This window comes from Oreochromis niloticus, linkage group LG3 (assembly GCF_001858045.2).
Source record: "Oreochromis niloticus isolate F11D_XX linkage group LG3, O_niloticus_UMD_NMBU, whole genome shotgun sequence".
Classification (NCBI taxonomy): domain Eukaryota; kingdom Metazoa; phylum Chordata; class Actinopteri; order Cichliformes; family Cichlidae; genus Oreochromis; species Oreochromis niloticus.
This window is the reverse complement of record NC_031967.2, coordinates 29,335,308-29,361,966: the sequence shown is the minus strand read 5'-3', so window position 1 is coordinate 29,361,966 and position 26,659 is coordinate 29,335,308. Positions and strand designations below refer to the sequence as shown.

At 40.7% G+C, this 26,659-nt stretch overlaps 2 protein-coding genes and 1 long non-coding RNA gene across 3 annotated transcripts in view; all 3 read left to right on the top strand.

Moving 5' to 3' along the window:
- The window catches only part of LOC112846225 (solute carrier family 12 member 4), a 94,173-nt gene extending 77,909 nt beyond the window's left edge, over positions 1–16,264 (top strand). The window contains exons 2-3 of the mRNA XM_025905628.1: positions 11,947–12,078; positions 14,812–16,264. Coding sequence (XP_025761413.1) covers positions 11,947–12,078; positions 14,812–15,030 — 351 coding nt within the window. The 3' untranslated portion in view covers positions 15,031–16,264. The remainder of the gene's footprint in view (positions 1–11,946; positions 12,079–14,811) is intronic.
- LOC109199708 (uncharacterized) lies at positions 102–11,865 on the top strand. The gene is made up of 4 exons (XR_002060022.2): positions 102–182; positions 3,165–3,476; positions 5,031–5,123; positions 11,602–11,865. It is a non-coding gene; the product is annotated as an uncharacterized LOC109199708 (long non-coding RNA).
- Positions 16,265–17,723: 1,459 nt separating the features above from the next.
- LOC102082192 (uncharacterized) lies at positions 17,724–21,808 on the top strand. The gene is made up of 4 exons (XM_025904826.1): positions 17,724–18,001; positions 18,201–18,483; positions 18,572–18,805; positions 21,689–21,808. Exons 1-4 carry the CDS (start codon positions 17,724–17,726, stop codon positions 21,806–21,808), a joined length of 915 nt encoding a protein of 304 aa, XP_025760611.1.
- The last annotated feature ends 4,851 nt before the right edge of the window (positions 21,809–26,659 follow it).

Sequence of the window (26,659 nt, the reverse complement as noted above, 5' to 3'; positions counted from 1 at the left end):
TTTTCTTATCAGATAGAAAAATAAAATGAGTTGCAAAATTTGCGTCTGTTTCAATATGTGACCCCGCCCCTCCCTCGGACAGTCGGGGATGAGTGCGCTAACATGCGTGTAGGTTGCTGTTTTAATGAGTGTTTGATTGAAAACGACAATGGCGGAGTTTGCGCTCTCCAGTCGCATGATAGGTGAGTCCTAGTAAATAATTTTCCAGTACGTGTACGTTACACATGCTATTTTTTTTAAATTATGTTTGTTATTTTGCTGGCTATCAAACTCGCTGGAGAAATAATTGAAATGCACTGAGTGTGATGCAGCATGGCAGCGCTATTATGGAATATGCTGTGAACTTAAGTCATATTACTGCTAAGTAATGTTAGCTAATTTACTCAAGTGAAACCTTTAAACATTAGCCCGATAAATAACTAGCCAACTTAAGGCTTTCTGCTCTGGGGTCGACGGACCCAGAGTCTCCATTTCAACTTGGGTCGAACGTGCGGACTTCAAACTATATACCAGATTTTAAATTGTGTCGATAGGCCACGTAAAACCGTTGTTTGTCTTTTTTGTTTGTTTAATAAAACAGTGGCATTTACTCGGGAGGAAATGGTTAAAACAGCGTTTTCTAAGCAGAGCGCTAGCAAACACGCTTTGCTTATGAGTGAAAAAAGAAAAAACACTCCTTCCCTATTGGTGGAAAAATTTACCATGTCGACCAATTAAAAAATGATATGGCAACATGTGGTATTTGGTTGTTTGGGAAGTTTTAGGAGTGACCGGCGAAAGAGAGAGAGTTTTGTTACTGAGAGATTTGTGACGTTTACCGTGTTTGGAGTCTCAAGTTAGTGTGTAGTGTAGTTGTTGTTTTGTTTTGTGTGTCAGTTCTACTAGTGAATGTCACAGTTGCTGCAAAAAAGCCACCAAAGGCAGATTGCAGTGTAAACGCTGAGTGACACACCTGCTGTCAGACCTGCAGGATTTACCCCTGTGCTGTCTAACTATTTTTTGGAGTTGCATAAATAATTTGTGTGCCTTCTTATTTTTGGCAGAACACCTGATTGTTCTGTAACTAGTTTTAAATGGTAATATGAAAAACGTCTGAGCCTTGGCTGCGTTTTTAGGTAAATAGTACCATATGACTTTGTTGTTTGCAAAACTTGTGCATATTTTTTTTAAAAAATGTACAATTTCTATTTGCATTTCAAGTTATGAAAATGATTCGTTAAACATGCTTGTGGTTTTTACAGTCAAAAATATCACTTTCTACTTGTATTTTAAATTTTGTCTGAATTTGGATAAATTGTGCTGATACAATATGTCAAAATGAGAAAATAACAGATTGGCAAGATAAACAGTTTTTAAAGGTGAAATATAGAGGTCAAATCAAAAGTAGTCAAAAACGGCCAATTATACCCTGGACACCAGAGGGTTAAAGGCTAAAAGCAAAGTGTCACCAAGTACTGTTTATATTTGTGTGTATTACTGCAGCTTTTTTTGAGTATTAACTTGGTGCCTTTGGGTGAAATAATGGTGATATGAGGGACTGATCCATATGGTCACAAAGAATAGCCACTTGTTTCATTCAAAATGTGTTTATCGTCAGCACCTGCACATTAAACTACTTAAACATTATAAATGTCTTCAAGCTCACACTGAGGCCTGTGGGGCACTATCAGCCACTGAGACAGTAGACACATTTGTGTATTTGTATGTGAATATTTCATACTTTAAGGCTGCCTGTTTATTTAAGGGAGATGAACAAAATACATTGGAATTGTACATAACATCACAGATGATAAATTCAATAAATGGTAAATGGCCTGTACTTGTATAGCGCTTTACTAGTCCCTAAGGACCCCAAAGCACTTTACACATCCAGTCATTCATCCATTCACGCACACATTCACACACTGGTGATGGCAAGCTACATTGTAGCCACAGCCACCCTGGGGCGCACTGACAGAGGCGAGGCTGCCGGACACTGGCGCCACCGGGCCCTCTGACCACCAGTAAGCAACGGGTGAAGTGTCTTGCCCAAGGACACAACGACCGAGACTGTCAAGCCGGGGCTCGAACCGGCAACCTTCCGATTACAAGGCGAACTCCCAACTCTTGAGCCACAATCGCCCACATTAAATAAATTCAATAGATTTTAAGTAGATGCTTGTGCATTCTTACAGTCTTATATGTTGAATTGAACTATGTGATCTGTTCAAAGCCTCCCAGTCAGTGCTGTTCTCCATGCCTGTCTAACTGTACATGATGTTATTAGCACAAACACTTTAAAGGTGATCATTTATGACTTCAGCAATAATACAGACAGCAATGTAGTTAGCAATAAAACAGTTAGTTTTATTGGGAATTAACTTAAAAAACAACAAACAAACATCTGTCTCCTATTTTTTTTTTTTTTTTTTTTTTTTTTTTTTTTTGTCACAAAAGCATCAATATCTGATGAGAAGACTTATTTCTTTTTGGGTTTTTTGAACAGGAGAAGAATATCTCTAACTAGTTGATTTGTTCACATTTTCACATCTCAATTTTTAAGTGAAATGTGCATTTTGAGTTTATACAATATGTATATAAGGCGACCGTTTCCTTTTGCAGTATTTTTGTGTGGTGCGTTTTTCTATTTCTTAAAAAAGGGGGAACAAAAGTGTTTGTTCACCTAGGATGATTTGTTTTAATTTTTACATGGTCTTACTGAGGTGATGCGAATTGAAACATGCATACTTTTTTTTTCTTTTTTTTTTTGATGGGGGTGGGATGGGGATGTGCTGGAAAAGCTTGAAAAGGGACCCTGAAAGTGCTTAAAAAGTGCTTGAATTTGACCCTGAAAAAGGCGCATGAACCCTGTTGATTAAGCCATGGTGCTTTAAAATGCTTTAAAGTGATGGTGTTTTATGTTTTCTCTCATGTACAGTGTGACCCATTTATTTAGGTAGTTTAAGTGTAATTTGTAGTTACCTGGAGATGCTGTATTTTCTGCAGTTCCTGCTTTCACTGAAGCTTTTGATTATTTCTTTGATTCTCAGTGCTCAGGCTATTGTCTCCTTCCACTCTCTATCAGATTTTTTATTTTTCCATTTGCAGTACTTGCCATTTCCTTAAACATAGTGTGATTTGCTGGGTCTGTGTGTGTATATTTGAAATCTGTGTGTTTCTGGCAGGTGTTTGGCCACGGGAAAGATGACTGGGAACCTACGTGGGCCCTGCTGCTGACAGTTCTGATAGCTGGAGGGGGGGGGCACAGAGTCAGCCCCATCCCTCACCCCACCCCAGTCCAAGCAAACTTTAGATGATCTCTCACATGAATTTTCATTTCTGCCCCCCACCATCCCACCTTGTGTGTGTGGGTGTGGTGTGGGTGTGGTGTGGTGTGGTGTGGTCGACAGCCCAAAAGGACGAAGGCAAGGAAGGCAGCAGGTCCGGATAGAATCTGCTCCAGACTGCTGCAGGACTGTACAGAACAGCTTTGTCAGGTGATCCTGTACATCTTACATATTTCTCTCATGTTTCATCTTGTGTCAGTACCAAAGAATATTTCCTAATAGTCATAGTTTGTGTGTGCGTGTGTGTGTTCTTATATATCAGAGAGTGAGTGTGTTTGGACACGCCTTCTCATTCAATGGTTTTCTTCTTCATGACGATTTACATTGTAGAAATATTCACCTTTTATGGCTGCACTGGTTTGCCAGCTGAAACATGTAGATGCATAATTTTTTACAGCCTTTAAGATCGAATTCATGTTGGGGTTGAATCACAGATTTTTACATATAAAATAAACAGTTAATACTTCTAGTCTCTTGACTAAAGAGATTCTACTGTGATGATTAAGCCTATGAGCAGGAGGTGTCTCTCTCTGCACTTCAGAGTACACCAGAGTTTTGTGTTGAGGCCTCTGGTGGATTGAATTCTTTAAACATGAAAACAGAAAGAAGGAACCTGCTTTAAATCCCTTCGGGTACTCGCACTTCCTCCGGCAGTTCAAAGAATTGCGTGTAATGTTAATTCTGAACTGGATGAAGTTCTTAAAGTGCATAAACTGAACCACTGCGTGAATATCCGGTCTTTAGGTCTGACGTCACTAGCCGTGTCTGGGCTTAAACTCCGCTGCAGGTCCATATATCAAACGATCACTGAGGCATTACTGAGAGTTGAAAAACTTTCTAAAGTCTTTCATTTTTAATAAAATGATCAGTGTTCTGCTCTACCAGGTGTAGCAATTGAGTTTAACATCCAGGCATCCATGAAAATGGAATTTATGATATTTAACGGAGTTAGAAGTTAGCAGGAAGTTAGCTCGCTAGCTTCCATCTAAATACAATATAGCATGTCCTGACTGCGGGATTATGGAAACAAATTCAAACGTACAGCTCTGCTATCACTTCTGACATAAATGAAGACAGAAAACTAAACAGCAGTGACTTTTGTAGGGGTACTGAAGTTTGGCCAGCTGGTATATAACGATGTGCTACGTGACCGCTAGCGACGCAGCTATGTGAGCATAATATAAACAAGCTAACTTTTTCCCGCTCGATAAAAGTTAACGTGAAGATTCTCGGCGGTCAGGAACAAATGTAATCGCATGGCAGGATGCCGTAAACGGACCAAACTTCAGCCAGGAGAACAACTGAGATAATCCATCCACATTAGTCATTCATATACTGCTGCACGGGCTGGGCTGTAGTTGCATCGTAAGGTTTTAAAAACTGAGCTTAATTAAATGATTAGCAGTAATAAAAGCCGAGGGAGGTCAACAGTGATCACTGACTGTTTTAGGAGCTTTTTGAGATTAAATAGAAGAAAATACAAAACATTAAACACGTTAACAACACAAAAGCCATATTAAACGCAGACTACTTTAGGCCCGGAAGTAGGATTCGTCACGTCATCACTTAAAGACCGGATAAGGTTAAATGTGGACCTGAGATCTCAATAAAATATAAATTCCAGTCTGTTTTCCACTAATCTCTACAACAGCTGTTTTCTCACCTCTTCTGAGCATGTCCATGTACCTCTTCTCTGCACGACAGTGACATCATATACCTGTGAGGACGCTGATGATGGAGCAAAGGTCTCAGATGCTGAGACAGATGCGACTGTCTAAATCTGATCGGCACAGAGAGGTAGGTGTGGAAAGCTTACAGCGGGGTTTCGTGTGGTGTGAAAAATGCCTGTAGGTTTGCGTAGGGTTGATTAGGAGTTGTGTTTGAAACTTTATGCAAGCTGGGTCTTAACAAGCATTTGTTCACCACTTTCACCAGGAGAGCCCTAGCAGTAGCAGCAACAATGGTAGGCCAGAGGCAGGCGTTGCTACAAGGTTTCAGGTAGCGCTGGGCGATATGACGATATGTATCGTGTGAGCGATAGAAAAGTGTCTATCATGCCATTTGTCTTCTATCGTTTTTAACCCAATTTTTATAAATTATTACATAAATATATAATTAACCCTTTACAACCGGTCGGAGCAGGCACACTCCGTTTTACCCTAACTATTTTTAAATCCCTGTAGAACTGGAACCACGTAAGGTAGCGCAATAATGGTTTTTTTGCATATGAAACCGGAGGAGTTGTACTTACATCTAATGCCATTAGCCTGCCCTAGGTCACGGTTTCCTTCCACATATAGCTTTGCAAAAATTACATAAGAAGCACTTGCAGCAACAAAAAGATAATATTCCAGAAACACGCTTTGCCGATGTTCATAACACTTCCTACGTTGGCATATACGTCAGCGCGAACTATCGCATGTCCGCCATTACCTGCCAGAAACCGGAAGTGACGTCATTTTCGCGAAAGGGCCTTATAAGCCTATGTTGGTGTTTTTAAAAGTCATGTTTGACTTTATGCTTTTCTGCATCGTTTCTGGGATGCTTAGAACTCAAATTATACTATTTATTTTCATTTTTCCTGTAGTATATAAAAATTAGTGCATCTCAAAAATAAAACTATGAAGACACTCAAAATAAATTTCTCGTGGTTGGAAACTATTTTGTGCAACTTTTTTGTATTTACAGTTTTGAAGGATACACCTCTTAAATTTTTCTAACTAGAAATTTATGTAAAAAACAATCAAAACGATTTTCAATTTTTTGTAGTTTATTATTACAGGTCAGGAGGGTGTCCGCCTGATCTCGAAGTGTCTGAGTGTTTCTCACATTCTTATAGCTTCAGCCCCCCTCCAAACTAAGCATTCACATTGTTTCTCTCTTACGGTGCCTAAGTTATGACCTTGGCTTCCTGTGCAGTATGCTCTGTTCTTTTCTAATCGGACAAATAAGGCAGTGATTCTCTGAAAACAGTATTTCTTATAACGCAGCAGTATCATGGGTCATAAAACAATATCATTCATTCACAATAAATCTGCAGTCTAATGCAATACAAATCAGTTTAATAAATGTAATAGTTATCCCCTTCTTCTAAGTCAGGAGAATAATGCAAACTAAAACTACATAATAATTTCACAATCTTTAATTAGGGGTATAACGTTGCATAAGATAATATAATAATCTCACAGAAGTCATCACCATCTACTCCTGATTAGAGAAACACTGAAGCATAAAGATAGTGGAACTGGAATTAATGGGTGGAAGCTGGAACTTTCCATTTAATGCCATTCTGAAGTTATGGAAAGAGAAGCCCCTATAAACAAAGTCAAAGGGCTTTTACTCTGAAATGCAAAATGAGATTGATTTGAGATTGAGATGTTACCACTGTAGAGTTGTGTTATGGTTTGCATGAACTCCAATTACTTAGTGGAAACAGTAATTGTCCTGTTAACAGCATCTGCGTTTAATTATAAAAGGTACCTCACAAACAATTATAATCAAGACATTGACGTGATAAAACTGTGGGGTTGTATACTGTCAATGTAGAGTGAAATGATCTTGTGTAAACAGCAACTTTGCTTTTAAGGGTTTAAGGGATTCTGAAGTCAGTGAAAGAGTGGGTCATATATTGGCAATTTCAACGGGACATTACTTTGAAAGGCAAAATCAAGGCGACTTGAAATTGACTTGGTATCCCCGTGATAGTGTACACTGCACACTGTCGATCTAGAGTGAAATTATCCTGTGGAAACAGAAATTTTCATTTTTAAAACATTCTGAAGTAATTGAAAGAGTATATCACATATGGGCAAATTCAACGGGCCATTAATTTGAAAGGCAAAATCAGACTGACTTGATATTGACATGACATACTGTGTGGGGCTGCATACTGTCAATACAGAGTGAAATTATCCTGTGGAAACAAGAATTTTTCTTTTTAGAGAATTTTGAAATTCTTCCAAGAGTAATCAGATATTGGCAATTTGGAAAGGCTTTTATTTTGGAAAGCAAAATCAGACTGACTTGATATTGATATGGTATCACTGTGGGGTTGGATACTATTGATCTAACATGGATTCATCCTGTGGAAACAGCAAATTTCAATTTAAGAGCATTTTGAAATCGTTAAAAGAGTAGGTCGTCTCTGGGCAATTTGAAAAGGCTTTTAATTTGGAAGGCAAAATCAGACTTACTTGATTTTGATATGGTATCACTGTGGGGCTGTATACTGTTGATCTAAAGTGGAATTATCCTGTGGAAACAAATTTTTATTTTTAGAGCATTCTGAAATCACTGAAAGGTAGGTCTTAAATGGGCAATTTCAACGGGCCATTTGAAACGCAAAATCAGACTGACTTGATAATGACATGGTATCATTGTGGGGTTGCATACTCTTGATCTAGAGTGAAATTATGCAGTGGAAACAAGAGTTTTTCTTTTTAGAGAAATCAGAATTCATTGAAAGATTATTTCCCATATGGGCAATTTGAAAGGGCTATTATTTTGAAAGGCAAAATCAGAATGACTTGAGATTAACATGGTATCACTGTGGGATGGAATACTGTCAATATAGACAGTAATTATTCTGTGGAAACAGCAATTTTCCATTTTAGAGCTTTCTGATGTCATTGAAAACGCACACCGATATATGGTCAAATTGAAAGGGCCATTATTTTGACAGGCAAAATAAGAATGATTGTTATTAACATGGTATCACTGTGGTTGTATACTGTCAATATAGACTGCAACTAGTCTGTGGAAACGTGAATTTTCCATTCTGAATTAATTGAAAGAGTAGTTCAAAAATTAACATTCAGAGGGCTTTTACTTTAAAGCCATCTCCTTGTGGATTTCAATATTGACATGTTGCTACTAGAATAATAGGGTATGTCATTTGTATCCAACATTAGAGTGTGCAAACAAGAGAAATTGATATTTGTGAATGTGCTCTTAATTTACTGTAAGTTGGTATTTATTTTGAAATCATGCTTCGGGAGCTTTTATTTTGAAATCCGGTTTCCACATCCCTTCCCTTAATACTTTGTTTTAGGTTCCCTGTGTATTCAAAGTGGAGGCTGGCTTGACTGCAATGCTGGAATTGGAGGCTGGCTTGACACCAGTTAAAAACGGGACCTGTGCAAAAACCTGTGCTTACATTCAGTCTCAGTTTCAACTGTCTGAACTGTCTGTTAAATTCATTATTTGTTAAGTAGCCCTCTGTATAACTAACCATTCAGGATTTATAACACTGATACGAAGCTAACACTTTCTGTGTATTGGTGACAGTTAAAACTGATGAGCAGCATTTCTCAGGTCCGTGAGCAGGTTCAAAGTCAAAAAAATAAGTTCAAAGTCCATGAGGCTACTACCTGATTCATTCTGCTGCCTCATAATGTCATCAATAAAACACACAGATTCTGAGCTGGAGAAGTGAACAGACTCACCAGTTGCTTCCTTTGTATGTCCAGCGAATAGTATCCTGAGGGTGAGTCAGAGAAAAGCTTGCATTAAACTGTTTAGCATCAGTCTGAGTGACGCATTTTCTCACAGCATGTATGACTTTAACAGTATTTCATTTCCCCCGTTTGCACACGCTGACAGGACCCAGTATGGAAACAGTGTCCTGGACAAACACCACAGTTTGTTTAGAAGACGTAGCCGCAGCCTGATGTAGGTTAGTGTGCATACGTACGGATCTTTGGACAGATAAACATGAGGCAAACAAAGTATTTACTGCTGGGGAAGCGCTAACACACAATACAGCTGGTGCCTGGCACCACAAACAGTTTCCTTTTATAAGGCCTCACAAGTACTCATCAGTCAGTGACTATATCAAAGACTCCCACATGACATTAATAATGCTGATTTGGCTCTCTCAGTCTAGGATTAACTCTCCTTCAGTATTAAGATTATCACTACGATTGTCTTCATTCTGTTTTGTTGTTTTATTATGTAACTTTACTGTCCTCCTCTGTGTAAGGACCTCTGGTCAGCCTGTACTCTGTGTCTGCAGAGCAGTTTAGTTTCATCGCTCTGACAAAGAAACTTTCTTGGATACTTGGAGGTCAGGAGGTAGAGCCAGAGAAAGCCATAGTCACTGGAAGGGCAGTGTTTCGATCCTCTGCTCCCACAGTCTGCATGTTTACTTATCCATGGGGGAGCTACTGAACCCAAAAAGGGCTTATATGAATCTCTTTGACTAGGTGAACAATGCATATAGTAGAAAGTGCTCAAAGTGATTGCTCCAGTGTGTTCATCTTCCTTTTAGCAGGACTATTTAAAAAGTTATTGGTGGTGGGCTTGGCAGCCTACATCCACCCCAGCTCCTCCTTTTCCTTCTGTGCTGTATTTGGCCTAAAATCACATCTGCTCACTGATGTCTGCTCTGTGACTCTTTCGCTGTGCTTGCTGAACAGCTGCAGATAGATGTAACCTTTTAACTGCAGCCATCTGGGCTAAAATAGCTCACAAACCCTGCCTGGTAGTGGGAGGAAAAATTACATTTCTGGTCTTCGCCTCCTGTCAAACTAGACTCGTATGTACATTGCAGCAGAGGATGCTGTTATGGAACGAGTTGCAGCATGTCGTTGGCGGCGCTATTGCAGCGGGTAGTGCTGGGCGATATGACGATATATATCGTGTGGACGATAGAAAAGTGTCTATCGTGCCATTTGTCTTCTATCGTTTCTAACCCTAATTTTATAAATTATTACATAAAATATATCATTAACCCTTTACAACCGGTCGGAGCAGGCACACTCCGTTTTGCCTAACTATTTTTAAATCCCTGTAGAACTGGAACCACGTAAGGTAGCGCAATAATTTTTTTTTGCATATGAAACCGGAGGAGTTGTACTTACATCTAATGCCATTAGCCTGCCCTAGGTCACAGTTTCCTTCCACATATAGCTTTGCAAAAATTACATAAGAAGCACTTCCAGCAACAAAAACAAAATATTCCAGAAACACGCTTTGCCGATCCGATCAGCTGTTCATAACACTTCCTACTTTGGAATCTAAGTCAGCGCGAACTATCGCATGTCCGCCATTACCTGTCCGAAACCGGAAGTGACGTCATTTTCGCAGAAAATGTAGTTTTTTACCTTCAAAGCCTATGTTGGTGTTTTTAAAAGTCATGTTTGACTTTATGCTTTTCTGTATCGTTTCTGGGATGCTTAGAAGTCAAATTACACTGTTGGAAATAGTTTATTTTGATGCACATGCTGTTTTGTTTTTTTGCAAATTTGCATTATAATATTTATTTTCATTTTTCCTGTAGTGTATATAAAAAATTAGTGCATCTCAAAAATAAAACTATGAAGACACTCAAAATAAATTTCTCGTGGTTGGAAAGTATTTTGTGCAATTTTTTTGTATTTACAGTTTTGAAGGATACACCTCTTAAATTTCTCTAACTAGAAATATATGTAAAAAAAACAAAACAAAAACGATTTTCAATTTTTTTTTTCTAGTTTATTGCACTTTTTTGCAATTTATGTAGTTACTATGGACTTAATGCATACATATTATTAAAATTTGGGCTATAACACTTGTATTGATGTATGGAAACTTGAAATGCTCCCACAAATGGCACTACAGCATGTAAAATGTAAAGATAAGCTCTGGCGGACTTGGTTCTATGGTAGATCTTAAAGGGTTAAATAGCCTGTGGCAAATATATTAGTGTTGTCTTCTCACTATATATGCTCCATTTTCTCTTGCATAAAGTTAAAAGTATAAAAAAATATTTTTCGCAAAGAAACTGTCTTGTGGTTTTGCGACCTGGTGCTGCTATACGTGCGCCCGGATTTGCGACATGCTTTACGGTAACTCAAAACAAAGACTGCACCCTCTCCACTCGCTGTTTACAAACTGCGTACTTTCCAGATGACCACAGGTCATGTGGTATATCGTGATATAAAATAATTCATATCATGATAAATATTTTTTCCATATCGCCCAGCACTAGCAGCGGGAATGCGATCGACTCACGTTCAGTTTTTGTTGTTTTTTTTTTTTTTTGTTTTTTTGTGGTCACAGCTTTTGGACAGAATTATAAGGGAAGCAAGATTTTTTTTTTTTTTTTTTTTAATATGTTGCAAATAAATCAAAAAGTACCAAAAAAAGGTTAAGAAATACATTTTGTGTGCTTACAGGCTTAAGTTACAACCTTTCATTTTGACTAATTTCTTAAAATTTTGTTATTACCATATAATCTGCCTTTCCATTAAACTGCTGCTCGTCACTCATCAGTGTCACGGCTGATCTCTTACAGGACTATGCATCTCTTTAAGCAGAGACCAAGACCAGAGTCAGCCCCATCCCTCACCCCACCCCACTCCAAACAAACTTTAGATAATCTCTCACATGGATTTTCATTTCTGCCCCCCACCATCCCACCTGGTGGGGGGCGGGGGCGGGGGGATCCCTCACCCCAGCCCAGCCCAGCCCAGCCCCACATCGACAGCCCAAGAGGACAAAGGAAAGGAAGGCAGCAGGTCCAGATAGAATCTGCTCCAGACTCCTGTGACAACACAAGGCAAGAAAACAAAGTGTTGATCTTAAACTCTAACAAAGCCTTTAAAGTTTCCGCTGAACCCTCTGCTCTGTCTCTGCCCAGGTGTGGCGCAAGTGTTCAATGCGAATCTTCACAGTGGCCCAGATGGAGGATAATTCCATACAGATGCAGAAGGATTTGTTAACCTTCACCTATCAGCTACGCATCGATGCTGAGGTGGAAGTAGTGGAGATGGTACGCACAAAAACCCCAAACGTCTCCCTCATTTCTTCTTAAGTAGCTTTAAGTTTGCTGAAATGATCTTCCAAGAAAGAAGGAAAGAAAGAGAGAATAAAACAAGCTATACTGGATTTAAATCCAGCTGATCTCCCTTTAAGGTCATCCTTTTAAGCACTGCTTCAATTACATTACCGGGTCTGACCACTTGCACTTTGACTGAAATATTCACCTTTTATGGCTGCACTGGTTTGCCAGCTGAAACCTGTAGATGCATAATTTTTTACAGCCTTTAAGATCGAATTCATGTTGGGGTTGAATCACAGATTTTTACATATAAAATAAACAGTTAATGCTTCTAGTAGAGCTGGGCGATAAAACGATAACGATATGTATTGCGAAATAACTTTTTCTCGATAGAAAAATTAAACTATTGCGATAGACCTCATCTCTCTTGTCTTCTTAAAAAACAAAAAAAAAGAACAGCCAATCCAAATTAAGTAGCGCAGAGCCGAACCAATCACAGCCGCAGCGTCACGTCACATGACTTGTTACGTACAGCACAAGCGCCAAGGCGCACATGTGTATTTGTTTTTGCAGCCGGGCCGCCCAGGTAATGAAGGAAATGAGTTTGCCGACTACAGAAAAATCAACCGAGAGCGTGAGCGAAGGTTACCGAAGAAAAAACAGATGATGGTTCCAATGCTGGAGAGATTGTCAAACGGAAGGGCCACAGAAGTTCCGTAGTGTGAAGGTATTTCGGCTATTTCAAGTCTGACAAAAAACAGAGTAGCGCGCACTGTAAATTGTGCCGAAAGCAAGTCTGGATATACAATAAAGCGGTGCATGCTCAATCTCTGACTGAAAGCGCTAATTCGTCATTCGGCTTTTGTCAGACTAAAGTAACTGTTAAAACTGTTTGAAAAGCTAAGCTATACAACAAGGAGAGATTGATGCTACGTCCACACGTACCCGGGTATTTTTGAAAACGCAGATTTTTCTATGCGTTTGCACCTTTCGTCCACACGTAAACGGCGTTTTCAGTCACTGAAAACGGAGATTTCTAAAAACGCCTGCCAGGGTGGATATTTTCGAAAACTCCGTTTTTGCATTTACGTGTGGACAAGAAAAACGGAGAAAACGCAGCGTCAAAGGTGTGCGCCTTTTTTGACGTCACACTGTGCGCCACGTTATTGTTTCGGTGAAATGAATTTCTACAATACTGTTACTGTTAATTGTACTCTCTGCAGTGTTTAAATGCTTACATATACACACATAGTTACTGTCCCTCCACACATACGACTCGGTTCTGCTTCTATGCCCCATCTTTGTTTACTATTTCCTACCGAGGCTTCTAGACTTCTGATTGGCCAACATTTCTACACGGTTAGGAATATATCGCCACCTGTTGCTTTGGCATGTTCCTAGCAGCGTTTTCCTTCATTTCTGCGTTTACGTGTGGACGGGATTACTTTTTAAAACGAAAACGGAAAATCTCCGTTTTCAAAAATACCCGTGTACGTGTGGACGTAGCCTGAGAATTTCCTTTTAGTTCTCAGTTTATTTGATATTGACACAAGTTAGTCAATTTTGTCTGTTCTTCTGTAAAACGACCTAAGATTTATTTTTAGAATTAAAATTTTGTTTCTAAGTGGAATTGACAATTTAGTGGTCTGTTTTGTTTGTTCTATTTTGAAACTTAAACGCTTTAGCGGCTGCCTTTTGTGTAGTTTACAATATTTGCCTTTATCTGAAACTGAAGTCTCATGTTCCTTAAGTACATCTACCCTGTTGAACTTATTATGGGAAATAAATATTTTAATTAAAACAAGCTGCTTATTATTTCACATTTTACTTGTGAGCAACGGCACATTTAAATCTTACAAATATAGTTATTTGGCTTATATCGTGATATATATCGTTATCGCCTGAAATGAAAAAAACATATCGTGATATGAAAAAATCTTATATCGCCCAGCTCTAGCTTCTAGTCTCTTGACTAAAGAGATTCTACTGTGATGATTAAGCCTATGAGCAGGAGGTGTCTCTCTGCACTTCACAGTACACCAGAGTTTTGTGTTGAGGCCTCTGGTGGATTGAATTCTTTAAACATGAAAAGCAATTCATCTCATGTAAACAATAACGTGGCTGTTTACGTTTGGACGAAAAGCCCAAATGCACAGAAACAGCTGCGTTTTCAAAAATACCCGTGTAGGTGCGGACGTAGCATAAAAGAGTTAGTAGTGTATTTTATTACTACCTGTAATTTATTGCAGATTACATGTATTTGCTTAATTGTTTACTAAATGTTTGAGGTGTGAAATAAACTGCAGTGGAGCAAAATATGGGTGTGTGTGGTTGGAGGATGTGTTCGTGCGTGCGTGCGTGTGTGCGCGCGCGCGAGAGAGGGGGGCGTGAACATTTTTCTTGTAAAACAAAGGGGGGCCCAGCAAAACAAGTTTGGGAACCACTGGCCTAAGGTGTGATATAAATGACTAAAGTGATAGCTCAGCCTGTAAAATGTGAACTGTCTCAGTCAGCAAAACAAAGAAACACCAACAGCTCCCATCAGGATACTTTAAAAAGGAAAAAAAAACTCTTTAGCGATCCAACAGGTGCTTCCAGGTGTATAAACAATGGCAAAGTAAACAAATTCTCTCTCTCTCTCTCTCTCTCTCTCTCTCTCTCTCTCTCTCTCTCTCTCTCTCTCTCTCTCTCTCTCTCTCTCTTTTCACCTCCTATGACCGGCAGGTTTATGTTCTCCGACGGCGACACAACTGCCGGCACCCCGGCTGGAAACATGATCACCATGTCCAAGAAGCTGCTGTGGGGCGCCACTACCAGGATCTGCGCCTCCTTCACGTCCGCCTTACGACCTTTCACCTTAACCCAATGGAAGCCCACGCAGAAGAACACTGCACGGCCCAGCAGCCACAGGATCGGGTGGAACAGCCAGCGCCGCCAGCCTGATAAGGGTTTGGAGCGTTCCTCCTGAGACAGGCCGGCCAATCTCAGCACAGCGACGATCCAAGCAGAGATTAACAAGATCCATGCCAGGAAGACCCGTATGGGGAGCAGGGTGCAGCCCAGGATGATGCCCTGCAGGATCAGAGGGGAAAATTAGAGATGTTTAAACATAATGCAGGGTTCAATCAAGTGAAACACACACCACCAAACATCAGAAACACTGTTTCATGGTCTAAATCTAAAAAGATGCCCTCTTTAGTTCTTTTCATGGCATCACAAAGCCTTAGTCAATCTAAACTCAACCACTCAACACGGGACACATCAAGCTCAGCTTGATTTAAAGGTCAAGTTTAGGCGAAGTCATTGTTTCAAACAAACAAACATTATTCCTGCTGATTTAAGAAAATGTAAGATATATGAATCGTAGTGTTTGTTTATATAATGCTAATGAGCCATGTTTGCTTGGTGGAGCTGGTTAAATGCTCTTCGGGTGAAACCTGCTTAAAGATAACTAAGAGGCAAAGTGGAAATCCATCAGAATGATGGAAGGTTTTTCTTTTTCTCTGTTTTTCATTAATAATAAAGCGAGCGAGCGAGCGTGTGTGTGTGTGCGCGTGTGTGTATTGCTTTTATTAATCCCTCAAAGCAGAAGAAGTAGAAACAATGCTTCCAATATGGCAGCCTGATTAAAGAGCCGGTGAGGCTTTAGTCTTTAACATCCACAACAGACAGACCTCTACACGCTGCACACAGGGAAACCCTTGCTCTGAGTCTTCACCCACAGCAACACTTCCCTGTCATCATCTGTGCTGCGACTCCATCAAGGCAAAGGGAAGCAACACGTAAACATTTTCTCAAACTGCTGCGCTGAAACCGTTTCCAAAGAGCATGCTGTGTGAGACGATAAACCTCATTTAACCTTTTAACCTGTGGCTTCCGGAACAAACTCAGGCGAGTCAGTCACTGCAAACACATTTATAGCATCAAGTGTTTGTCAAATTAAAAGGATGTGTTTTTTCTACAGCTAGGATCATTTTCTATGTGCAGTAAAGTGCATCATCGGTGTTCAATCATACATTTTGTAATTGTTATAAACAGAACAAATGTTTTCTCAATTCACTGCTTGATTCTTAACTTGTTTAAATGAAACATGATGAAATGTCTGCATTATTTTTGAAATGTCCTTGGCAGCGCATGTGTCTGCATTGTAATTTACTAATAAAACGTCCTGTGTGTACTTTGGTGTGTGATTTATATTATTTTAAATGGTAAATGGCCTGTATTTGTATAGCACTTTACTCAGTCCCTAAGGACCCCAAAGCGCTTTACACTACATTCAGTCATTCACACACTGGCAATGGCAAGCTACATTGTAGCCACAGCTGCCCTGGGGCGCACTGACAGAGGCGAGGCTGCCGGACACTGGCGCCACCGGGCCCTCTGACCACCACCAGTAGGCAAACGTGGGGTTAGTATCTTGCCCGAGGATATTTGGCATGCAGCCAGGAGGCAGCCTGGGATCGAACCACCGACCTTCTGATTAGTGGCTGACCTGCTCTGCCACCTGAGCTACAGCCACCCCTATATTATATTTTATTGCACATAAATCAGTAATTTTATTTTACAGTTACACACAGTCTTATATCTCTGCTTGCTGATGTTGTTTCCAGTGTAAGTAACTTTAAAGTGGCTGCATGACAAATTTTCTTAGGGATTAATAAAGTATTTTGATTCTGATTAATGTGTAGTATTTAATGATTCAGTAATGAATGAACCTTGACCTTCTTGGAAAGCCTTTCACTTCATTTGAAAAGCAGTGCTGTGTTAAGCTGCCTTGTTGGCTGTAATAGTTTACAGATGAAGCATCTCCTCTCTTGTCACGTGCCATTCATTCTCATTCCCTCTGCTTTACTGCTTCCATGATGTTAAGCTGATTTTAAATACTGATCTGATACTTCCTGGAGGTTTTTATTGTAGAAAGACTCTTTCTGATGAAACATCAGCTGAACTTGTCAGATCAGTGTGCTGAAAGGAAAAGGTATAACATCTTTTCTGACATGCAGTGGAGCCCCGAGAGTCTGAGACCAAGGGTGGGAAACCTCCTCTTTATTTAGGTTTGAATTAAGTTTGACAAAGTTTATTCTGAAATGACAATATTGACTTAAAATGTGATGGAAAACTTTAATCTTACAGTTTTTTTCTATTGGTTTGGCGCAGTTTTCACAAGCAATTGGTACATTTCCAAAACTCTTATTACTTATATCACAACAGATCATCAAAAGTGCACCTTTTTCAAACATTTCAGCATATTTTCAATTGTGTTAGTACAATACACATAATGACAAAATATCCTTGACACTACACAAAATAAGTGTTTCATCTAAATAAATGTTTCGTTCACAGTTACTGCCTTTCATAATGTTATCACTATAAAATTTTGGATTTGCATCTCTTATTGGTCAGTTTAATACATTTGTCTGTCACTTCATTCAGCTGATCTTAATGTTTAATCAATGAATCATTCATTATGTCCATGGATTTCCAACTTGACTGATTGTTGTCTGGTCATTTGTAAGTTACACATTGCTGCAAGAGCTTTCAATCCAGAAATACTAATTGCTAATTGTTTCCCCCTGATGATCACAATTAGTTACCATATAAGTAGAACTGTGTTTGAGACTTTGCACTGTTCAAATATGGAGCAGGATAGACTCGTAGGGAGAGGAAGCCTTCATCGGAGAGGTGGTGGTGCTGGTGCTGGTGCTGGTGCTGCTGCTGCTGCTCCTCCTCCTCCTGCTCCTCAACAGAGAGGTGGGCACAGACAAAGAGAAAGAGGTGGTGCTCCTCCTCGACAGAGAGGTGGTCTTCAGAGAAGTGTAGGCAGAAGACAACGCACCATCATCTCTAATGAAGTCCGGGCCATCATTGTTGACCATATGGTTAACAGAGGCTTTACCATGGCTGAGGCTGCCAGGTTGGTACAGCCTAATTTACAAAGGTCAACTGTCAGCTCTATCATCAGAACTTTTCACCAAGAAAACCGGTATGTCTGCTATAGCAACTTCACTTCTAAAATATAGTACTCTATTGTATAGATGAACAACATGTAATTGTCAGTTTACAGTAATGTAATTTGTAATACTTCAATATTGACAGTATATGATTATCCTCAGAATTAACAGGAGACAACCTGGTGGTGGTCGCCCACGTGTTTTGACTGACCAGCAGGAGTTGGCTGTGGAGGAAATGGTCAGGGCAAGGAATGACATACGGCTGTCTGAAATCAAACAGGCTATTGAGAACAGCAATGACACCTTTGCCAATGTGCCATCAATTAGCCTTCCAACGATGTCCCGGCTTTTGAAGAAGCACCAGGTTTCCATGAAACAAATTTACTTGGTTCCTTTTGAGAGGAACAATGTCCGGGTGAAACAACTGCGTTCAGAATATATTCAGGTACAATACTAAACTAGCATGCAATTACTGTAACAGTACTGACAACTATTAGTAGTTTAAAAAAAAATTAACTAAATTATCATTGTAGAGGGTGATGGAGCTGGACGCTGCTGTGAATCATCACACGTATATTTTTGTTGATGAGGCCGGTTTCAATCTGGCAAAAACTACACGCAGAGGATGTAACCTTATTGGACAAAGGGCTACCATCCAAGTCCCTGGACAACGTGGGGGAAACATCTCAATGTGTGCAGCTATATCTGAAGATGGTGTGGTAGGCTGTACACCAGTTCTAGGGTCATACAACACTGAACACCTGATAGTTTTTTTTTGTTTTTTTTTTGTTTTTTTTTAAATGAACTGGAGCAGGCCTGTGTAATGGAATTTCTTTTACTTATGTACTAATCACATTATTTTATTGTATAATGCCTTGGTGCCACTGATTTTAACATGTCTGACACCCATACTGTAAGAAGGAAGTTGGGGGGAAGCAGACCACTCCACAGGAAGAGTCTTTTGTCTCTTCGAGGACTCTGGGAGGTAGCAAGGGAGTGTGAACCTTAAGGTGTGAAACAGCTGGGTACTGCCTTTTGTTCCTGTGGAAGGTATTTAACTGAGAGCCATGCTAGGCTCAGTGAGACTCTGCTGACCTCCCCCGTGGTCATGCAGGCTCTCCACAAGCTTGGTTTTCTGTTCTGTGTGTTTTGATTAAAGAATGTTAGCTACCGCTCATCTGCAGGCTTTATTTAAGTGGGAAAACTTCCACAACACCTGTCAGGGAGAAGACATTGTCTATGTTGTTGTAAGATAAGATAACCTTTATTAGTCCCACACGTGGGAAATTTGTTTTGTCACAGCAGGAAGTGGACAGTGCAAAAGTTATGAAGCAAAAATTAGAATAAAATAAGAATGAATACAGTACACAACTGTACAGAATAGAATATAATACTATATACAGTAGAATAAAATATACAATAAGATAAGAATAGAATACAAATGCTATATACAACTGAGTAAAAATACAACGATGCCAGAAAAGATTATTGCACATTAGTGTTATTGCACATTTGTGGATGTGTGTGTTTGATCAGTTAAAGTCTTTGTTGTGGAGTCTGACAGCAGTGGGGAGGAAAGACCTGCGAAATCTCTCCGTCCCACACCGTGGGTGCCGCAGCCACTGAAGGAGCTGCTCAGTGCTGTCACAGTCTCCTGCATGGGGTGGGAGATGTTGTCCAACAGGGATGACAGCTTAGCCACCATTCTCCTGTCACTCACCACCTCCACTGGGTCCAGAGGGCATCCTAGAACAGAGCTGGCCCTTCGGATCAGCCTGTTCAGTCTCTTCCTGTCCCCAGCAGAGATGTTGCCGCCCCAGCAGACCACACCATAGAAGATGGCTGAGGCCACCACAGAGTCATAGAAGGTCTTCAGGAGTGGGCCCTCCACTCCAAACGACCTGAGTCTCCGCAGCAGGTACAGCCTGCTCTGCCCTTTCCTGTAGAGGGTGTCTGAGTTATGAGTCCAGTCCAGTTTGTTGTTCAGATGAACACCAAGGTACCTGTAGCTGTCCACAGCCTCAATGTCCATACCTTGGATGTTCAGTGGTTGCAGTGGAGGATGTTTGTGCCTGTGGAAGTCTACCACCAGCTCCTTGGTTTTACTGGCATTGATCTGGAGGTAGTTCAGCTGGCACCAGTCCACAAAGTCCTGAGTCAGTCCTCTGTACTCCTTGTCGTCCCCATCAGTGATGAGGCCGACTATTGCAGAGTCATCAGAACTTCTGCAGGAAGCACTGGGTGGAGTTGTGGGAGAAGTCTGCAGTGTAGATGGTGAAGAGGAACGGAGCCAGAACTGTTCCCTGTGGGGCCCCCGTACTGCAGACGACCCTGTCCGACACACAGCCCTGAGTTCTCACATACTGTGGTCGGTCGATGAGGTAGTCCAAAATCCAGGTAGTGAGGTGATGGTCCACTCCTGAGTTCTCCAGCTTGTCCTTCAGAACCGAGGGAAGAATAGTGTTGAAGGCACTGGAGAAATCAAAGAACATGATTCTCACAGTGCTCCCAGTGGTCTCCAGGTGCGCGAGGGAACGATGTAGGAGGTGAATGATGGCATCATCCGCTCCAATGCCAGGCTGGTAGGCAAACTGAAGTGGGTCCAGTGATGAGCTCACAAGGTGCCGAAGCTGAGCCAGGACCAACCGCTCCAGGGTCTTCATCAGGTGGGATGTCAGAGCCACCAGCCTGTAGCTGTTGAGGTCCTTGGGGCGTGAAGTCTTTGGCACTGGTACAACACAGGGGGTTTTCCAGAGCTGTGGGACTCTTCCCAGCCTCAAGCTCAGGTTGAAGAGGTGCTCCATCACACCACACAGTTGGTCCACGCAGGACCTGACGACCCTCGAGCTGATGCCATCTGGACCCGCTGCCTTCTTGGCTTTAATCCTCCTCAGTTCCCTCCTAACCTGGGTGGTTGAGAGAGACAGGCTGGAGCCTTGTGTTGAGTGTGTATTGGATGCTGTTGTTGGGGGTGGGGAGGAGTGAGGAGTGTGGGACAATGTCAGCTTCCACCATGCACAGCTGGTTCAGGAATGGTTTCAAACACATCCTCGCTTCATGACCCTCTATCTTCCACCATATTCCCCTTTCCTCAACCCAACTGAGGGATTCTTCTCTACATGGAGGTGGAAGGTGTATGATCGCCATCCCCATGAGCATGTCTCCCTCCTTCAAGCCATGTGTGAAGCTTGTGGTGATATTGGTGACAAATTGTTTATTCACATAGTAAAGCAGTAGCTAGGGAACTCAATAAGTAGGAACAGTGATAGTTTAAAGACATTTTCTACAATACAGAGGATTTCATCATCCGCAGTTTGTGAAAACTGTGGTTAAAAAAACAAATCAGTAAATTCACAAATAATGGACTCTTTTCAGAGGTACGCTTCATGTACTGATTAACATACACTTAAAAGATGTACATTAGGGTGCACACTGGTTATGCCATTACGGATTTTGCTCAAGAGTCTGTTTAAGCTAAAAACTTGAAAAATGTATATCTGTATATTTTAAATCAGTAACATAGATAAAATGTTTTTGGATAACAAACGAGTCACAATTTAAACACTGTTTAAATAATCAAAGAGACATTTACAAAGGGCAGGCTACAACAGACATGCTTACCAGGAGCTGTTTTGTCTCTTTTGCATAAGCCACACCAGAAACGCTCTGTGCGGATAGCAAAGTCTGCGCTGTGGGAGTGTCCGGACCCTCCACGCCAGGATCTGCAGCACAACCTCGCACTGGTCCCCAGGGGCACGGCAAACTTGTAAGCGCTAGTTCTGGCTCCCGAAAAATATGCTTGAGTTGTTCTTGTGTCCAACAAAAATGAGTTCTGCTATGTTTTATTTTTAATGTTACTGCGTTGAAGTTAGCACAATTTAAAATCAAAAAATTATTAGTCTCTTAAATGAATGGCATCTTGTTAGACCGGGGACGGGGGCTTAAAACTATTACATTGTTTTACATCTTGTGCACTTGGGCACACTTCAATGAAACTCGAAAAGTGGGACACACAATATGGAGATGATGACTTAGCATTTGTTAGGGAGGGGTATAGAGACGTACGTATAGAGAGGAGGAATTCCCATTCATGTACTCTGCAATGTACATTGTGTCCTTGTAACATGTTTACTTTTTTTTTCTAAATAAATAGCTGTGAAAAACCCATCAAAGTTGAGGTAAGTGGTTACCACAGTATCATGTTTTTTATTATTAGGGTCAAATTTCTCTTTGTGTAAAAATTAAGCCAACATCCAAGTGTCAAAGGTCAGTTCTAAAAAACAAGTCAGTCCCTGAAGCTTATTTGTGCCACAGATGCTAATTCAGTGACTGCGTGTGAGGAATGTTTTGGGACCTGTCTGATCTTAAAAAACTAACGTTGTTACATTACAGCAATATTGAGGAAAGTTTTAACAGCTGATCATGGAGCAGGATGAAGGTCAAAGGGAAAGTCCCTGCCACGCTTCCGGTTATGCTTCCATCCGGCGTAGTCATCCAGCCGGTCCGTGCTATATCGCCCCTCCTGACCCGGAGTGGTATAACGTTTTTTGGGTTTTTTTTTTTTTAGAAAAGTTTGATCCTCTCTCCCTCTCTCCCCCTCTCCAAAATAATAAATCCTCTGGGGGAAGCATCCCGATCTCTCGGAGGTAATTCCGACCATGACACTTGTCACAGTCAGGGGAACGACAGCAAGGAAAGGTTAACAAGGCCATCCCCAAACTGTTCCCACTGTCTGAAATTTCCTGATATGATGATTTTACATTTCCTACCACTTCATGGCTGAGTTGGTGTTGTTTCCAATCACTTGCAGTTCATTTTAATCACCGCTAGCAGCTGACTGTGGAATATTTAGTAGTTGGGAAATTTCATGACTGGACTTGTTGCACAGGTGGAATTATATCACAGCACAATGCTGGAACATTCTTTCACAGACACATGGTTTGAAATCCTTCAGCTGGAAACATTCATAAACACATGAAGACATGAAATGGATATCAAATATATCAAAGCTGAACTCATTTCCTGTCCATCTGCATAGAGCAAGAAACTGCTCTGGTTCTCACACCAAGAAATACAAAATTAGTGACACTTCTGTTTTCTGTTTATTTTCAGTTGGCTCATCTGCATATTAGTGCAGTGAACAGGAAAGAAGCTGGTATTTTATAATAGTTGGATTTCTTTCTTCTACTTGGAGAGCACAGCAAAAAGGTATCTCAGTAAAACAGCTCCAATGATCATTTTGAATCAAAACTCTGGTTCAGTCCTGAATGTAGCCGACACTGGTAAAATCGTTCACTCCCTGAGGATGTCAGAGGACTTTTAGTCATGTTCAGGTCATTGAAAAGAGAAGATGGATCTCTGAGAGTCACTGACCAAACAGAACCATGGAAAACTGATATCCACCACAGCAGTGTGGATTTTGAAAAAGGGAACCTTACAGGAAGGTTAGTCTTTAAAGACTTGTCCACACTGACCATTTGTTGAAACTGCTTCTTATGCTGAACAAAAGAAAGCTTATACCTTTAATTATTTCCTGTTTTTTATGATTTTCAGAGTATTATTTCAAAATCAGATAAATGTTTTTGCTTTTTAAAGAATTCATTAAATAAAATCATCTGGTTCCAAGCATAAAATGTGTTTATATTTTTTTCTTTGAGTTTCTGTTGTTTCAGTTTCCCCCAGTGGTGAGACTTTAGTGTTGCTGCTTCACTACTGAGGACTCCACTGTCTACATCCATCATCCCACCAATGCTCTTTGCACTGATCCATTTCAGTGCCACAGAAGAATCAGTTCATACAAGTTAAAGAAAAAAGAGCACATGCTGAGAACAACATTATCTTTATTTTTCATTGAACGAGTGAAGATAATCAAAGTGGATTGGTGGAGCTGGTGTATTTAAACACTTCCTTTATCTGCCTGCAGACCACAGCAAAAGAAATCTTCAGACAACGTCCTTCACATTTGTAAGTAGAACTGTTCTTTGATGGGTCTGATTCCTGGATACATTATTTGCCTGCTGACATGTTTTGTTGTCTCTGAAGTCACACAGACAGATGAGAGGAGCAGCTATGAGATTAAATACAGCAGTGAGAGGGTTTGTTGTGGTCATTCTCTCTGTGTCAGGTACTGTGTGTTGACATTTACATTCACTGTTGTAAAAGACAAATGTAGGAAAGTTGAATTAAGTCTTTAAAATCAGGCTTAAAATCTGAGTTGAGAGCAAAAAATAATGATACAAATGTTGGTTTTGTGAAAAATCAATAATTTCCTGGACACTGTGGGTCCAAATTCTGGGTTAACGATTTTTCTGTTTTCATGTATTCATTTTTTATTGTGTCCAAACGTTTCTATAGACTAAACATTACTTTTAGGGAGGTTGAAATGGAAACAACATGTATTTTTGCCAACTACATGTAATAAATAACCAGACATCTGTGAACATGGAAACAACTTTAGTTTTACTTGTTTTTCTGTCATGACCTGTAAACATGTACACGTTTCACTTGTTTCAGATGTCTCTTTATATTCCTCTTTCTGTCAATCTACAAAACTCTGTGTCTGAAAATTGCTGTACAAATAAATCTGAATTGTCCTCTGTATGTTGGTGCAGTTATGCTATAGCTGCTCTAATTTTTTTCTCAGTGTCTGCATGTTTGTTCTGCTTTTACTTGGTTTCACAACTCGGCTGTGAACAGAGAGGAGAGAAAAGCACATTGTGATGTTTTCCTTCACAATAATTAAACGACTGCTGTTTGTGTGAAACTGAAGACTGAACAAAGTCAAATCTCATTATTGATTCATTTTTAACATTAAAAACAAACTATTTATAAGAGTGTAAATATCCACCCATCCATTGTCTTCTACGCCTACAATTCAGGGTCAAAGGGCAGCACTATCTATCACTATCGAAGGTTACCAGTCTGTTGCAGGCCTAACACAGAGAGACGGGCAGCCTTTCATACTCACACCTATCAGCAATTTTAGAATCACAGGTAACCTAAACCCACTACCTGGTTTGAACAGAGGCACTCCTTGTTGTGAGACAAGATTGCAAACATGTAACTGTATTTGTTCGGTGATAACCACATGCTGTCTCAGCAACAATCGCATTGACTTGTCAGTTCACAGTCACTGTGTTACAGCCTCCTGCTGTCAGCTCGGCTCCTCATCACACACACTCCTGGTCCCAGCGACCCAGACTCCTCCGCCACTGCCGCTGAACCCTCTACTCCAGCCCTCCCCCGCCTCTGCTGTGGTGGTTGGGTGTGCTTTGTGTGAGCCAAAAAAACCCACCCAACCACCACAGTCTGTGTTATGAATATTTTTAGAGGAACTTTCTGTCCTCTGTGGGTACACCAATAGGAAATGTGATGATCAGATCTGTTATTGTGGTAAAATTGTTGTAATTCCACGCCACATAAAAAAGTGTCTAAATATTTGTGTGGAGACTAAAGGTGTAAATGATGTGTTGGAAATAGGTAGAGAGAGGTAGGGAAAAAATAACATGTACAACAATGAGAATCGGCTGTGTGGCACTGTTTTATCTGCTAGCCAACAAGTCTTAATGACAGCTTGTAGCAGAGATTGAAAAAATCATTCTTCAAAGATAAGGAGATAAACACAACACGGTACCAGTAATAAAAGTCTAAACAAAGGCGCATTGACACGATATCAGTTCTATCAAACTGCCAGACAGTTTGAAGTTGACGGGAAACGTCAACAGCAATTGGCGTGCCTTCAAGCAATGAGTCCAGCTGTACGATTTGAAACCAAGACAGTGCGAGAAAGGTAGCATTAATGATTAGAATTGCTGGACTTCAAGCTATTGCCCACATAGCAAGCAGGTCTGGCCCGGATCTGGTATCAAGCCAGCACTGCTGGCTGACTTCTGGCATGATAAGACGTATGTCATCCAGATATGGGCCAGGCATATATGGCACTGTCTACGTGATGGCATGCCACATCTGGCTCGATTGTGGTTTGGTTTATGTGGCCCAGGCTCATAGAAAACAGGTCTGGCCTGGATCCAGCATCAAACTGGCACTTCTGACTGACTACTGTCACGGCAGAGTGTATGTCAACCAGATGTGGGCCAGGTCTGGCAATGAGGCACTATTTATGTTCCTATTTTCCTATTTTAGTTAGAAGACCCAAATGCCTTGTTGCAATACTATACTGCTATGGTAGCCAATGTTTCAAATGCAGGTTTGACAGGTTTGTGAGTTTACACTTTATCCAAAACCTAGTGAGGGTTTACTCATCTTTGCCAATGGGTGGCTGTAGCTCAGGCAGTAGAGCAGGTCACCTATTGTTCGGAAGGTTAGTGGTTCGATCCCTGGCTTCTCCAGTCTGCATGTTATGAATGTGTATAAATGTAGTTAGGAAGCACTCCGTTAAGCAGAAGTGAGTGTGTTGTGTAGAGCACTGGGAGACTTAAAAAATGCTATATACGAATCAGTCCATTCACTGTCCGAACTGAGTTTCGGCATGTTACTTTTGCACTATTGTGCACATGTTGTTATTACATGGCTTAATTAAGGTACACATTAGGCTGACATCTGGGGCCAGAACTGAAACTGTTCTGGGCCAGCACAGGGCTAGCAGTATGTCAGCAACTGGC